The 15,218-nt window shown below is 35.8% G+C and overlaps 3 protein-coding genes across 5 annotated transcripts in view; all 3 read right to left on the bottom strand.

Annotated features, from left to right (window-relative positions):
- Positions 1-1,627: 1,627 nt before the first annotated feature.
- lrrc23 (leucine rich repeat containing 23) lies at positions 1,628-4,871 on the bottom strand. 2 transcript variants are annotated; one of them, XM_051096388.1, is made up of 8 exons: positions 4,763-4,871; positions 4,460-4,623; positions 3,409-3,518; positions 3,058-3,320; positions 2,715-2,845; positions 2,497-2,633; positions 2,180-2,378; positions 1,628-1,728 (listed from the first exon to the last, which is right to left on the bottom strand). In XM_051096388.1, the coding sequence occupies exons 2-8, from the start codon at positions 4,580-4,582 to the stop codon at positions 1,687-1,689; spliced, it is 1,005 nt and encodes a 334-aa protein (XP_050952345.1). In that variant the 5' UTR covers positions 4,583-4,623; positions 4,763-4,871; the 3' UTR covers positions 1,628-1,686. The 2 variants fall into 2 exon arrangements, with proteins under 2 accessions (XP_050952345.1, XP_050952344.1); XM_051096387.1 differs by lacking the exon at positions 4,763-4,871 and having other exon boundaries at positions 4,460-4,747.
- Positions 4,872-5,383: 512 nt separating this feature from the next.
- On the bottom strand, positions 5,384-10,239 carry si:dkey-32e6.3 (uncharacterized). Its single transcript, XM_051096383.1, has 5 exons — positions 9,569-10,239; positions 6,981-7,375; positions 6,746-6,906; positions 6,531-6,663; positions 5,384-6,446 (listed from the first exon to the last, which is right to left on the bottom strand). The coding sequence occupies exons 1-5, from the start codon at positions 9,825-9,827 to the stop codon at positions 6,276-6,278; spliced, it is 1,119 nt and encodes a 372-aa protein (XP_050952340.1). The 5' UTR covers positions 9,828-10,239; the 3' UTR covers positions 5,384-6,275.
- Positions 10,240-12,042: 1,803 nt separating this feature from the next.
- usp19 (ubiquitin specific peptidase 19) overlaps positions 12,043-15,218 on the bottom strand; it is a 28,704-nt gene continuing 25,528 nt past the window's right edge. For both annotated transcript variants that reach the window (XM_051096132.1, XM_051096134.1), the window contains exon 26: positions 12,043-12,929. In XM_051096132.1, the coding sequence (XP_050952089.1) occupies positions 12,789-12,929 (141 nt within the window). In that variant the 3' untranslated portion in view covers positions 12,043-12,788. The remainder of the gene's footprint in view (positions 12,930-15,218) is intronic.

Here is a 15,218-nt window from a genome sequence, read left to right as displayed (position 1 = left end):
GCGTTACGTCAGCTGTCAACTCATCGGATAAAGCGAACCATTGGACGAAACGCTTTTCGCAAGAGGACAGCAGAAGAGAAGTTGCCAGATCGGGAGAGAGACCGCAGACAAACAGAGCTCTGTGTGTTGTAATAAATCTCACATGTATAAGATAAGGGTGAGACAGAACTGAGTTCGGTTTTTGACGCTTAAGTAAAATCTTCATTTGCACACATTGTTACAATGATTAAATGTTTACGATTGCTAAAATCACTGAAGGAGTAGCTGATTGAATCAATGATTCGTCGAGTCATCGTGACAGTCTTGAGGAAAGAAGTGCGGAAGTGATTTAACCCCATTTAAACCTACTGTATTGTATTTGATACACTAATTTAAGTTAACTACATTACATAACATTAACTAAGAATGAACAATAGTTCCACAGCATTTATTAATCTTAATGTTAATTTCAGCATTTACTAATCCATTATTAAAATCACAAGTTGTGTTTTTTAACATTAGTTAATGCACTTTGAATAATAAACAACTGTATTTTTATTAACTAACATTAAAAAATAACAAATAGTGTAATAAATTCATTGTTCGTTCATGTTAGTTAATACATTAATGTTAACAAATGACGCCTTATTGTAAAGTGTTACATTGTTTTTTATTAAGTAAACGTAATATTTATATTAATAATTATATTGCTATATTTCAAGCAACTTAGGTTTACCTGATTATCCATACGTATTACATTCTTCATTTAGAAAATAATGTACAGATGCATTTTTAACATCTCTCAATCATCATTGTATTGCATTACATATTTTCCCCTCACAAACAAAACTACAGAGCTTTGATCATAAAACTAAGCTGTCATCTTACTAAGATATATTATTGGGAGATATATAGTTGTTTGCTATACTGTTATAAAGATATTTACATTATAATAAGCAATCAGAATTTCATCCTTATTGCCACATAAATCTACACAAAATTGCATTTTTGTTTAGTTTGGGCCTCTGAATATAACTGTTGTGTTTTTTCCTCCTTGTTTGTGAGCTCCATATTTTCATTATAGGCCTTATGAGCCATAAAACCCTAATGTATCAAATATGATACAACAACATAAAACATACACAAACTTTTTTACTTAATGCACCATTTTGTCTAAAGGTTAAATAAGTGGTCCCATTAAAAAACCAAACTATTGTTTCCTGTATCAGGCTAACAGTTTACAAAAGAAAGCTGTAGCTCTGTAACTGTGGCTCTGCCCCTTTAATGTGGGTGGGTATGAACAACCAGGAAGTGACATTTCTTGCTATCTCTTGGTAGAATACCAAAGTGTGTGTGACACTGCAGAAAAATAAAACACATGTAAACAAAGGCTGTCTAAACTCCCAGTTTCTATTCACATTTTTTTTCTTGTTTCTTTTAACACGACAATTTTCTTTTGTTAAATTAGGTCACTAAGAAATACATTTACTTGTCTTCTTCACAATAGGTGTTGGATTACAGTGAAATGAACCTTGTTATCATATCTAGTGATAAGTACTAGACAGTATCATTTTTACCAACAGCTACAGCTATAAAGATCAAACCAGGAACTATATTACGTGAAATTAAACTAGGAGTTTTTGTGTTTGTAGAGTTTATTGAATATAAAATTATATGTACAAGTACATTTAATGTAGCACAGCTTATTCAGTTCTCCTCTTGATCTTCAGCATATTCATCTTCAAATTCCTAAAAAAGGTGTTTTAGAATGAAAATACTGTCTGATAGACCTAAACGAAAACAGTGAAGATTAAATAAATAGTTCACCCAAAAATGAAAATTCTGTCATTAATTACTCACCCTCATGTTGTTCCAAACCTGTAAGATCTTTATTCATCTTCAGAACGCAAATTAAGATATTTCTGATTAAATCTGAGAGCTTTCTGACCCTGTATAGACAGCAATGCAACTGACACGTTCAAGGCCCAGAAAGGTAGTAAGGACATGGTTAAAATAGTCCATGTGACATCAGAGCGTAAAGAAATCAGTTTTCATTAAAAAATATCTTAAATTGTGTTCTGAAGATGAACAAAGGTCTTATGCATTTGGAACGACATGAGGGTGAATAATTAATGACAGAATTTTAATTTTTGGGTGCTATCAATTTAACCACACAATATGCCATAAACAGATTCTGCACCTTCTCCTGGGCCTCAGACTTCTCTCCAGCCGTGACGGGATCCTTGTCCAGTTGCTCCAGCTGAGAGAGATGTGAGATCACATACAGCCTGTAGTCGTCAGTCTTCGCTAAAGGGTTGTCCAAGAGCACAAGGGCCTTCAGTGTTTGCCCCACGCTTGCTAGAGTTCGCAAAGCCCTCATAGACGATATAAGGTTCCCCCTTAAGTTAAAAAAGAGGTTTATTGGACAGTGGCAATATAACTCTATTTACTGACACTCATTTGGTTACTCAATTTCAGACTGAGATGCCAAATTTGGTGCTAATGTATTTCTGTTACCTGACGTTGAGATACTGTAGACATTTCATGTTGGGACTGAGTCCATCCAGTGTTTCTAACTGGTTATCTCTGAGGTGAAGAGTGTTGAGACGCTCTAGCTTCTCCAAACCCTCCAATCGCTTTATGTTGTTCTGAGCCTAAACAGTTGGGTGAAAGTGCAAGATGGTAGTTTATTAAAGAAAATTAGAATCGTGTACTTTTATTTACAATAAACATACCAGATACAAATGGCGTAAATTGGGGAGGTAAAAGCCATCTGTAGTTTCCAAACAATTTCCTCTTAGCTCAAGGGTCACCAAACTGGTCAGATTGTGATATTCCAGGCCCTGCATGGTCTGGATACCATTACCTAAAAAATATATCATGAAATGTAAGCTTAACATTGTCTAGTGCAGATTACAATGAAATGAGGACAATGCCAGCTCATCATTTTTTTAATCACATTATTGAATCGCATATGTTACATACAGCTAAATACATGTATGTGGTCAGTACAAGAGTATACAAAGAGCTCACTGTCACTGTAAAAGTACAATAACCTACTTAATGGACCTAACTAACCAGTGAGATTGAGGGTTTCCAGTGCTGGGCCTCCAAGGCCTTTAACAACAAATAGGCGGTTGTTGGCAAAGCTGAGCCACTGTAGGTAAGTGAGCTGGCCAAACGGCTGACCCTCAAATCTCTGAAGCAGGTTACCATCTCCTTTCACCCACAGCAGCTGCGTGAGATTAGCCAATGGAGAGAAGTCTGATAAATGATTGGAGGAGATGTCCAAGTAGCGCAGATGGATGAAGGAGCTGAGCAAGGACATGTCTGTCAGACCCCTGTTTATGGTGAAAACCAAATTTGGTTATGTTCAACTTATACTTGAGATACAGTAAATGTGTATGAAGTATGGTGGAACAAGCTTACTTGCTTTTGAGGTCAAGTCGGACATAGGCGTGAGACAGACCGTTCTCTGTGCGACACAATAAGGACAAGCTTTTCGCCATCATGTCCTGGGTAAGTGGACAGGGATGTAGCTGCCAATAAAGTCAAAAAAGAAAATAATGGACAATCTTAAAGGCATAGTTTGACCAAAAATGAAAATTCTGTCATTATTTACTCATCCCAAACCCGTAAGACCATAGAACTTCAGAACACAAATTAAGATATTTTTGATGAAATCCGAGAGCTTTCTGGCCCTGCATAGACAGCAACACAACTACCATGTTCAAGGCCTAGAAAGGTAATAAGAACATTGATAATATAGTCCATGTGACATCAGTGGTTCAAGCTTAGTGTTATGAAGCTACAAGAATACTTTTGTGCACAAAGCTGACACGGCAGAGATTGCTGAATAAAGTTGTTATTTTTTTATTATTTTTTTTCACACAAAAAGTATTCTCGTAGCTTCATAAAATTAAGGTTGAATCACTGTCGTTACATGTATTATTTTAACAATGTTCTTAATACCTTTCTGGTCCTTGATCGTGTCAGTTGTGCTGCTGTAGTAAAAGTGTGGTAACCATGTTCATTTGGCGTATTGTTTACCATTTGTATAACCACAGTTTTACTACAAATACCATGGTTAAACCATGGTTAGTGTAGCAAAGCCATGGTTAATTTGTGGCTACCACTGTTTTACTATAGTAACCATGTTTTTTTGGTTTCATTTGTAGTAAAACCATGGTTAATTTTCGTAAGTGAAAGCTCTCGGATTTCATAAAAAATAATTTGTGTTCTGAAGATGAATAAAGGTGTTGGTTTGGAACGACTTGAGGGTGAGTAATGACAGAATTTTCATTTTTGGGTGAACTATCCCTTTAATGGCATGAGAAAATTATTTATTTATTTATTTAATTTTCAGTTTACGTTGTATATATAATAACCTAAAAAGATAAAATAAAAATACATTATAAAACAAAATTTTATTAACCTTCCTTGTTGGCTGTTAACGTTATTTGATGTAAATTTGGGTTACCTGATCCTCCTCTCCTGAAATCTCCTTCTCTTTTCTTTCAAGATCATTTCTCTCTCCCTGTCCTTCTTCATCCTCTTCCTCGGTCTCTGCTTTCAACATCTCACCTTCATCAGAGTCTGACATTCTTCTTCTTTCTCGGTTACGTGTTAATCAGCTTTTAACAGCTTAAAACAAACAATTCGCCGTTTAAATGAATCAATTCGTTCACAATCATGACCATCAGCACGCTAGCTAACTTTAAACAATGAATTAACAAAGAATTTACTTCAGCTTGTAGACCTAAACATATTTTCTGTCACCCACCTTGCGCTGAATCGTGTTTATAGCCGTTACCATAGTAACACCGTGCGTCTCCGTACTAAATGTCCATAATAAATGTTGTGGCATATGCATATGATTCATATTTCTCTTCTATGTGAATATTTATCAATTATATACCCAAATTAAATGCCTATATTACAAATATTAACAAAACCTGAAATAAGGGGACAAGCTAGCGAACAATACCTCAGTCATGTTACGACCTTAAGTTACCTTTTGTTTTTGTTTTGATGACTTTTTTTTTTTAAACTAAATGTTAGTAACTATTCAATATCCCCAATTATAAGTTCTTTCGACATAAAATAAGACGTAAACAAGAAAATACGTAAGAAAAGAGCGTTTCAAACGTATGTAAACAAACGATACCCTGGTGAAAAACCCAGTATATGCCGGTAGGTATGTTTTGATGCTGGTTTAAGCTGGTCCTTAGCTGGTTTATGCTGGTCCTTGACCAGCAACATGACCAGCAAAAACCAGCAAAGGACCAGCTTAAACCAGCTAAAGACCAGCATAAACCAGCATCAAAACATACCTACCAGCATATGCTGGTTTTTTCACAAGGGTAAATACAAAGGCAATCAACACAGCCCAGTGACCAGTCAATAAAGTTCAAATAATTTATTTTTGCAACTCTCTCCAAATGGAAATACTACCATAATAAATCAACAAATTAACCTACTTCAAAATATCCATCATAAATAATGCATTAAATAACAATACACACTAAAAGCAGTAACTGTGCAATGACAAGCTTCAGTAGATTAACATCCTCCAATGACAATGAGAGGAAATGGATGCAAAATTAAGAGTGGTGAAACTGCATTCCAAAGGCATCAGAACACATTATTGTTGGGAAATCTGAATATGATTAGACATTGTTTTAGAAACCAGAAGTCGTATGTCAGAAGTTTAAAACTAGAAAGGAGGATGCAGACACTTCAGCATGTAACTGCAATATGTGATTTAAATAATCACATAATGTGTAAAACCGCATAAATGTAAACTTTAAGAAACTCAATCCAATTAACATGTAAGAAACAGTAGCAAATTCTGCTTTGGTTAGTATCAGCTTCAAACTCTAATAGTGTCAGTGCACAAAAAAAAGTCTACAAATTCAACATTTGTTTTAAATGCATCAAAAATAAATAACATTAAAAAACTACCCCTGAATGTTCCTGAGAATACGGTTGGTTGAACCATCTTCATTCCTCAGTTTACATGCACATATAACAAAATAGATCTAGGAGGCAGCTGCCAATGCTTATGACCATAATAATGTGTGCATACACTATGGCATGTGCTGTTTATGATTGTTAAATCTTCAGGGGCCCAGTATGACCTCTGACTACGATGGTCATATCAATACGGATGTATGGACTGAACATCCTTCATTAGGTAAACATGTTAATTTGCAACAGAGAACGTATCTGCGTACACCATAGGATTGTGTTTATGCATAATTTGTGTTTCCTTGGATAACATGAGCTTCATCTGGCTATCCCGTTTGGATGTTCCCCTCATAGTTCTCCATGCATATCTGGATGCGTCGGGTGAAATATCCAGGCTCAGAAATAGCCTTCAGCAGGTCGTTCTGTACCAGACACAGATCATACAGCTCCGATGTGGAGGCTGTTCGAGTCTGCAAGCCCTCAGGGTCCAGAAACACCTGCAGAAACAGGTCAGTGTACAGTGAAATGAGTGAAACAAATGGGACAGTCAATCTGGAGATAAGAAAATATACATCTAATACCTTAGGATGGACAATAGTGTCCTCATCGTTTTGCCGAATGTTGTCATCAATGAAGATATGCTGAACTTTAGGGTCAAAAGGGTCAATCCAGAGCGGTTTTCCTCCTAAAATGGAGTATGTGTTCCGTGCCCACCTATTTAGGAAAAACAAAGGCTTGATAATGATAAACAATAAAAAAAAAAACATTGTTTTCAGATCTTCAAGTGGCTCCTCACCAGTCAAAGTGGTCTTGGAAGCCACCCAGACCTTCAGCAGAGCTCAGATACTGATAAACATGCCGTTCTCCATCCCTTGTGGATACGTGCTCTTCTCCACGAATCAGTGTTGTGCCTTTACTGCTGCACTTAATGCGTCCAGGAGTCATGTTCACCTTCAGCTTTGAAAGTAGACAGTCTTAATGAGGGTTGGTTTATTTGGGACAGCAAAAACCTACTTTATCATATCAAATACCTTTAGAGCTGGGAGGTCAGGGAAGAGCGGATGTGAGCCCTCCTCTATGGTACGCTTGACAGCATTCAGAACACGGGGCAGGTCTGTGCCAAATGTACGGAACAGGATGGAGAACTCCACACCTTGTGAAGCCAAGTCCTGCAGCATCTGGAAGAAGGATGGGAGGATCCAGTGATAGTGCTTCCCATCTTCTCCTTTAACAGAAAGTTCTTTGTCTGCAGGTAGGTCAGACGGCCAGCGGAGTAGCTCTAGATGGTCATCAAGGACCTTCCGGAAACGTCGGCCTGGGCCTACGGTGGTAAAGCCTGCCACTCGCCCAAACTGAGAGTAGTACGTGATGGCGCCCTCACAAGGCTGGAGCAGAGATGGTGCTTCTGACAGCCATTCCCATTTACCTGTGAACAGAGAGATGATGCTGAGCAAAGGTGTTGAGTCATGATCTAAAACAGCCACTGTATGGACTACAATATTAAGAAGAGCAAACATTTAAAAATGAACACTCTTTTTAAGATGCATAGCATTTTGTTATTTTTAGACACACACACACATATATATATGTATATATATATATATCCCATATTTACACAAACACACATGCTTTTCTATAAGCATAATGCATTGTACTATATTTTATAATTGTAATAATATAAATTAAGCAAAATAATACACACACAAAGTCATACAAATTTTAAAATATGTATACATAAACTCATATACAAGTCCTAGTTAGTCTAATGCAGTACTAGTAGCAAGTTTTTTTTTTTTTAAGTAATAAATAAAAGGAAAGAATAGAGAACGGTAATGTTAGAGGGTAATGTTTATAATAAATAAAAAGAAAAGTAGTAGACAGAATAGAAAAAGATTAGAGAACGCTAATGTTTGAGGGTATTTTTAAAATAATAAAAGAAAAAACAAGCAGGTAAAATATAAAAAGAGAGTAGAGGATGCTAATGTTAGAGGGCAATTTTTTATATTAAATAAAAGATAGAATAGAACAAGTGTAGAGAATGCTAATGTTACAGGGTGATTTTTTTAAATAAATAAAAAAAACAAGTAGATAGAACAGAAATGAATAGAGAACGCTAATGCTAAAGGGTATTTAAAAAAAAAAAGAAAAAGAAAACAAGTAGATGGAATAGAAAAAGAATGGAGAACGGTAATGTTAGAGGGCATTTTTTTAATAATAAATAAAAGCAGACAGAATAGAAATAGCGTAGAGAATGAAGAATGAAGAACGCTTATGTTAGAGGGTAATTTTTTAACAATAAGTTAAATAGAAAAAGAGTAGAGAATACTAACGTTAGAGAGTAATTTTTATAATAAATAAAAAGAAAAGTATATAGAATAGAAAATGAATAGATAATGCTAATGTTAGAGGGTCATTTTTTCTAATAAATAAAAAGAAAACTAATAGATAGAATAGAAAAAGAGTAGAAAACGCTAATGTTAAAGGGTAATTTTTTATAATAAATAAAAAGAAAACAAGTAGACAATAGAAAAAGAGTAGAGAAAGCTAATGTTAAAGGGTAATTTTTTAAAATATAAATAAAAAGAAAACAAGTAGATAGAATAGAAATAGAACAGAGAACGCTAATGTTAGAGGGTAATTTTTTATAATAAATAAAAAGAAAACAAAGTAGATTTTTTTTTTTTACAAATGAGGACAAAAGCAATCAAAATCTGCGTCAACAAAAGAGCAATGATTAAAAAAGAGCAATGATATGCAAGTGTTTCAGTTTTTTATTATATAATAAAAATAAAACAATAGAATTTTTTTTTTTTTTGCTTTTTGTTAATTGTATAATAAATAAAAAGAAAAACAAATAGATAGAATGCAAGTAGTTGCTAAATGAATAGAGCGCAAGTCTAAAAGGGGCAAGTTTTTTTTCTTTTAAACAATAGAATTAGAACAGAGAGTGCGTGAAAGTGATTTTGTGCCTTTTTGGGATGGCACAATAATGCGCTGTTCACTTGCAGAACACTTCTAGAGAGCACATAAATCTGAAGTAATGAATTTAGGTAAAGGGGTGCAGAGCCAGTGGTGGTTTTGTAGGCAAACATTAATGCCTTGAATTTTATGCGAGCAGCTATTGGTAGCCAGTGCAAATTGATAAACTATTTTAAAGATGTGACGTGCGTTCTTTTCGGCTCATTAAAAATTTATCTTGCAGCCGCGTTCTGGATTAATTGTAAAGGTTTGACAGAACCGGCTGGAAGACCTGCCAAGGGAGCACTGCAATAGTACACCTGGACAAAACAAGACCTTGAACAAGGCGTTGAGAAGCATGTTAATGTTAATAGTAGAAGGTAATTTTTTTTCATAATAAATAAAAGAAAACAAGTAGATACAATAGAAAGAATATAGAATGCTAGTGTTAGAGAGTGCTATTTTATAATAAATAAATAAAAAACAATTAGATAGAAAAAAATAGAGAATGCTAATATAAGACAGTGATACTTTAGAATAAATAAATAAAAATAAAAATCTGGTGTTAGAGGGTCAAGGTTTTTTAGTCTTTAAGTGTTTAGGCTTGAAAGTTTCTGGTCTGTAAAAGTTGAAACCTCTAACTTCAGGTAAGTGGTCTTACCTTTTGTCATGCGCCCCCAGGTCACCGTGGACAGGAAGTATTCAAGAGCAGCTACAGTTCCTTGTCTTGTGACTGCGTCAGATACAAGGATTGTGTTGTTGAGATCAAAGTGAAGAACGATTCTTCTGGAAGGTCTGCTTGGGATTGAATCAGCGGGGTCTTTATACTGATCTGTCCCGTCAGAGTTCACGCCGTTTCTGCATCCATTAGTTTCCCTCTGATCGATACTTGTTTCAGGGATCCTCTCCGAGTTATACATGGTGCTACAACGTCAGTATGAAGGTATATTTAAAACTATACTTATTCAAGTATAACCAAAGCAGAGATACTTAAGTGTAGACGAGGATAAATATCTCTGGCGCTGAATGACTGGTGAATCCGTCCACATTCCATGTGACTTAGGCGGATGACACGCATCTCAGTCAATGGAAAAACCGCCTGACACGTGACGCTCTCATTCTCGATCTGTACAGCAGTCAATTATGACTGCATTCGTTTAAGAAAGAGCGTTTGACTGAAAAACGCTGAGCTCTAAAACCGGCTTTAGGAATGACAGCGTGACTTCCTTGTCAGTGTCAAATATCGCGAGAAAGAGCAGGACTGCAGCGCTTTACGGATGACTGACAGCGCCACCTACCGCTGCCTTCCTTCTCCTCCTGACGACTATTAAAAAGTTGATTTTAACCTTGAATATCGACATATGCGTCATATATTTGTCTCGTACGATTATATTAATTCACTAAATATTAAGTGCAGGGCCCACATTACAAATTTTGACTGAAATCATACATAATTGTTATCGGGAGTTCAAAGCCCTTACGAAAATGAACCGTGGTTTTACTACAAATAAGACCAAAAAATAAATAAATAAATAAAATAAAAAAATAACAATGGTCTTGCTAACCATAGTTTAACTATGGTATTTGTAGTAAAACAATGGTTATACAAATGGTAGTCAATGCGGCAAAAAACATGGTTTCTACACTTTTACTATAATAAAACCATGGTTAATTTTCGTTAAAGAGTTAGTAAAGTCTAACAAGTAATTTGTCTCTAGTGTCTCAAAAAAATAAATAAATAAATAAATAAATGTGCAACATAACCATCATAAACACTGCATTAAATAATACAAGCAGCCGTTGTGCAAAGAACTGACAAAAAATATAAGTATATTTGACAGTCTTACCCCTTCATTTCAGTGTATGTCTGTTCAGAATTATGTTTAATATATCCACCTTATTTTTCCCGTAAGAGTGGGCGTGGCCATTTGTAATTTGTGTGGGTGTGGCTTCCAGTCTCATTCGCGTCTAGATATATTTAGCTGTAAAAAAAAGCTCATTTTGCTACTTTACATTGCAAATTGTCTTACCATATAATTTTTATATATTATCTTAATTATTAACCAAGTGGCAACCTCTTGGTCTCCCTCTTGAAACCAACACGGAAGTGACTAAAACTGCAATTCATCGACTGGCCGCTAGACAAAAGGGAGTCAATCCCATAGACTCCCCATTTTAAAATGCCCAACTTCACAGCAGAAAAGAATATGTTTAGAAAAAGTGGTTTTGGTCTGTATCGCTAATTTTGCCCTTCATGTCATCTGTGAGGGGGGTGAATTTTTTATAACTCATCCGTTTAATTTATATTAAGCCTTAAAGTTCTGCATAATTTAGGGCGTGGCCACTTAAGTGACAGGTGGATTGCCGCTGCTGTCACCACCGTCGCGCTAGGCGGGCGTGGTTTCAGCAACCAGCTCCACCCACGTCCCGCCTATTTGCCCATTTTCGATTATCCGGGAGTGACGTGCAATGACGCATTCCAAGGTGGCGACGGCCGACTCCCGCCCACTAAAAGCTTCAAAAATGCTCTTCAGAAACCTACGGGTGACGTCACGGACACTACGTCCATGTGTTTTTTTTTACAGTCTATGTTATTAACACTGGTTTGTAGTGCGAACAGTTTCACCATTTACTGCACGACGTTATTATTCTCGATATTCGCGGCTAATGAACCGGAAGTCCTGCCCATACCCTTACTTCGGTATCGCAGAATAAGGTGAACAGAATGTATCTAACACAAATGTAAAAACTTCGCTTTGTTAGTCTTTCCCATTCATTCAATTGTGACTGTGAACACTTGAGGTCACATTTTCTTTGTGTAAAATGATTTCTTTTTGATTTTGGAGTGAAACATGAATGTTTTCATGAGGTTCACCTGCTAATTACAAAATTTTGCTTCTAAACTGAACATGTGAGAAATGCACATACAGCAGTAGCATTTAAGGTTGTTACGCAAAAAAGGCTTTTATTTATATTAACCATTTGTTTTATTCACAGCAGCATTCTTACGATCAAATCCCCAGTTCCTGCTTGCTATGCAGTCCAACACGTAAACAAGGAATGGAGAAACGGGACAATCCACTCAAAACTTAGAAAAACAAAAGAGATGGTATATGATACACAGTACTAGGGCTATTGCAGGTCAACATGCATCTCAATCAATCAAGCTTTTGCATTTCCACAGGATCCGACATGGAGTAAAACAAAAGAATTTCAATCACTGGATTGTCTGAGAAAGAAAGAACAGGACATCAAGATGAGTAATGGCCTGAGTGTGAGGGAGAAAAAAACAACAACTTCCAAACAACCTTGTCCACACTTAAAACTTCACCTACAACACCTGCAAAAAGTTTTACACAACACCTCCAGACTCTTTACAGAGAAACACATCAGGCCAGGCGACTTTTCAGTGAGAACAAACAAACAACTCTTCCGTGCATCCAAACCAACCATGTTGATCGCACTCACTGATTGACTTTACCAAAGGAACACCTCGTGTAAATACAAGCAAGATAAACATTGTATTAGAAACCTACCGTGTGATGTTGTGAATTACATAATTTCTAGGTGTTAAAATGTTTACATATACATAAAAAACCCCTTGGAGATCTGTGCGCTTCCTCTTATGACAGTGTATTTCAATGTGTGCACCTTCCAGAATTGCGGAATTATATGTGAATGTGGTGCAGGATTAGTCTTCAAGCATCATCTTACTGCATCCAAACAGTCTTTGCACTGGAAATGTACGCCCAGCCTTTATGTCCACATTGCAAATGTAAAAAAAACAATTTGAGCACCTTTGCCATGCTAGATCCACTTGTAAGTACTAATGTTTATTTTTCTTTTTTTGAGGAAGCAAGTCTCCCTGACTGGGTCAAGTTTCAATCCACCTCCTCCATGCTGCTGTAGGACGGGGCGGCACATTCTCCCGAGTGTGCAAACATGTCAGAGGTCACTTCCGTGCTCAACTGAGGAGGTCCGTCTGGGTCCAGGTCTGTCCCAAACAGTGTCTGGCTAGAAGCCTGTAAAATAAACCACCGTTATAAAGGGAGAAACTTCATGCATCTTCTGAATGGAGTCATGAACGTCAACATTCAACTAATTCAAATGAGTGATTTGAAGACAGGGTCATCTTGAATTATTTATTGTTTATGAAGAGCGTGATACAGGCACTATTACAGTTGAGCAGCATTTAAAGTGGTCTCAATTATTGCTGGGACATATTGTGCAGCATCATAAATAACATGAGTATTCTGTCATTTTAAGATCATATTTAAATAAAAATCACTTACTCAAACATATTCAATTTACTGCTTAAATGATAACATACATGCATAATGCAGTCCTGTGCCCAAACATTTACCATTCAGTTAGAAGCAGTATCATTTCAAACATCATCTTGACATAATCCTGACCTATGACCTTAATGAGGTACAATAACAACATCTGATGGTATTTTTTTCGGTCATGGTGTCCAGAGCTGAGGCATTCACAGAAGCCAAATGTCTTTAGGCTTTGTAGTGTGGACGGCAAAAATCAACCATTATAGCCCACCAGCATCCCTGAGACTGTTGAAACTGCCATATAGCCAAAAACCGAAGTACCATTTTTACAATATGTGGATCTCATCTCAATCACAACATGTGAAACTAGGCTTTGAATCGATGGTGGAAGGTAGAGGGGAGAAAAGAAGTCACTGGTTTCCCTTGTTGGGTACAGAAGTACAGTACTGAGCTGATCTGCCTTGCTGACTCACAAAAAGGTTAACTGGTTAAACAGTTTTTAACCCTCTGGTGTTCTTTGGTCAGTTCTGACATAAGAATTTTACGTTTTGAAATTTTAAAAATTGTAACTTCATCGGAATGGTACAAAAACTTGGTGACCTTCATGGCACTTAAATAAAATGGAGAGCATTATTAAAAAATGCCAAGTAATCAATTAAAAAAAAAAAAAAAACTGAGTCACTTGTGGCCTTTGTGGTCAAAAATGATAGATTAGAATGGGAAATTGGTAAAAATACAGAAGTTTAGAAGCATGTAGAATCTACAAATCAGACTCAATGCAGAAAAAAGTACATAGCAATGAAGGGGTGACCCTAAAACATCAAGACTACAAAATAAACATGCACACAAACTGATATGACTATAACAAAGCATGTTTCTGCAAGTGTGTCAATTCAAATAACATTTCAGCCACAAAACAGGAAAAAAGGACACAGCAATGAAGGCGTTAAACTCCAAAAACTCACTCAGACATTAATGAACATCTGGAATTTCTGGAAATGTGTTAAACAAAATTAATAAATCACCCACTGTAATGAAAGGCCTTATCTCTATTTCAACCTGAAATTAAATTAATAATAATCTTAATGGGGAAAATGGATCAATTATTGCATAAATATTAATTATTACCATACTACTCCCACAAAAAATACAAAATAGTAAATAATAAAAAAAAATGAACAAAAATATAATAACATTGATTTTACTATTAAAAAAAAAAAAAAAATCATTTTAGGTGTTTGGTTTCTTTTGATGGGGAAGTCCATGAGTGTGACTCCTAAACATGAAGAACACCAGAGGGTTAAACAATTTTGATTCATTCATTAAGACAGAAGAGTCATTTAGTGGTTAAAATGAGTAAATAAAACCAACAAAATGTCTTAGAATTGTAACTAAAAAACAAACAAAGAACAACAAACATGTGAGATGAAGTAGCAAGATTTTCCACAAAAATATAGTTTAGGACTCTACCAATCTAGATTTAAAGTCAACATGAAATTTACTTCTATTATATGACATAATAAACAAGAAGAAGAAGAAGAAGAAGAAGGAAGAACATTTCAAGACAGAACCTGACTTCAAACTGCAAAAAGTGGGTGTTACAGAATGCGGTCAGAATGAATGATTTAGCTAAACAATGCATAAAATCACCATCTAGCCATACTTGATTCAATACTAAAGTCTGATTAGTCAATCACCACATTCCAAGACATGTTATTCCCCAATAATAACCAGTATAAACTAATTAACACACGCTCATCCGGGTAACTGCAATCGGCACTATTCGCTTGCTGGGAACATTTTTTCTTCATGGAAGCTTTGCTTTTGGTTGGTTAATAATGTATTAAAAGTCAAACCAATAATCTCTGTACAAACATGTAATTATGTCATCCTGGTGTCACAGACTCGCTATCTTTCTTTTCATACAAACGCAGCTGCTGCCATTTTGCAATGATTTTTTTGTACAATGGATTGGATTGTAAGATAACTAATAAACTGGTAAGATTTTAAAACAGTTTGGTGAAATGC

Source organism: Labeo rohita, chromosome 23 (genome assembly GCF_022985175.1).
Source record: "Labeo rohita strain BAU-BD-2019 chromosome 23, IGBB_LRoh.1.0, whole genome shotgun sequence".
NCBI lineage: Eukaryota > Metazoa > Chordata > Actinopteri > Cypriniformes > Cyprinidae > Labeo > Labeo rohita.
Note: the sequence above shows the minus strand (reverse complement) of the source record. Positions and strands in the feature narration are given on the sequence as shown.

Coding starts and splice junctions, on each gene's coding strand:
- si:dkey-32e6.3 (XM_051096383.1), bottom strand. CDS start 9,827: ATGTATAACTCGGAGAGGATCCCTGAAACAAGTATCGATCAGAGGGAA. Junction 6,664..6,745: donor TTCCAAGACCACTTTGACTG/GTGAGGAGCCAC, acceptor TTTCCTAAATAG/GTGGGCACGGAACACATACT. Junction 6,447..6,530: donor ACACTATTGTCCATCCTAAG/GTATTAGATGTA, acceptor CTGTTTCTGCAG/GTGTTTCTGGACCCTGAGGG.
- lrrc23 (XM_051096388.1), bottom strand. CDS start 4,582: ATGTCAGACTCTGATGAAGGTGAGATGTTGAAAGCAGAGACCGAGGAA. Junction 3,519..4,459: donor TTTCAGGAGAGGAGGATCAG/GTAACCCAAATT, acceptor CTTTATTGGCAG/CTACATCCCTGTCCACTTAC. Junction 2,379..2,496: donor CTACAGTATCTCAACGTCAG/GTAACAGAAATA, acceptor TTTTAACTTAAG/GGGGAACCTTATATCGTCTA.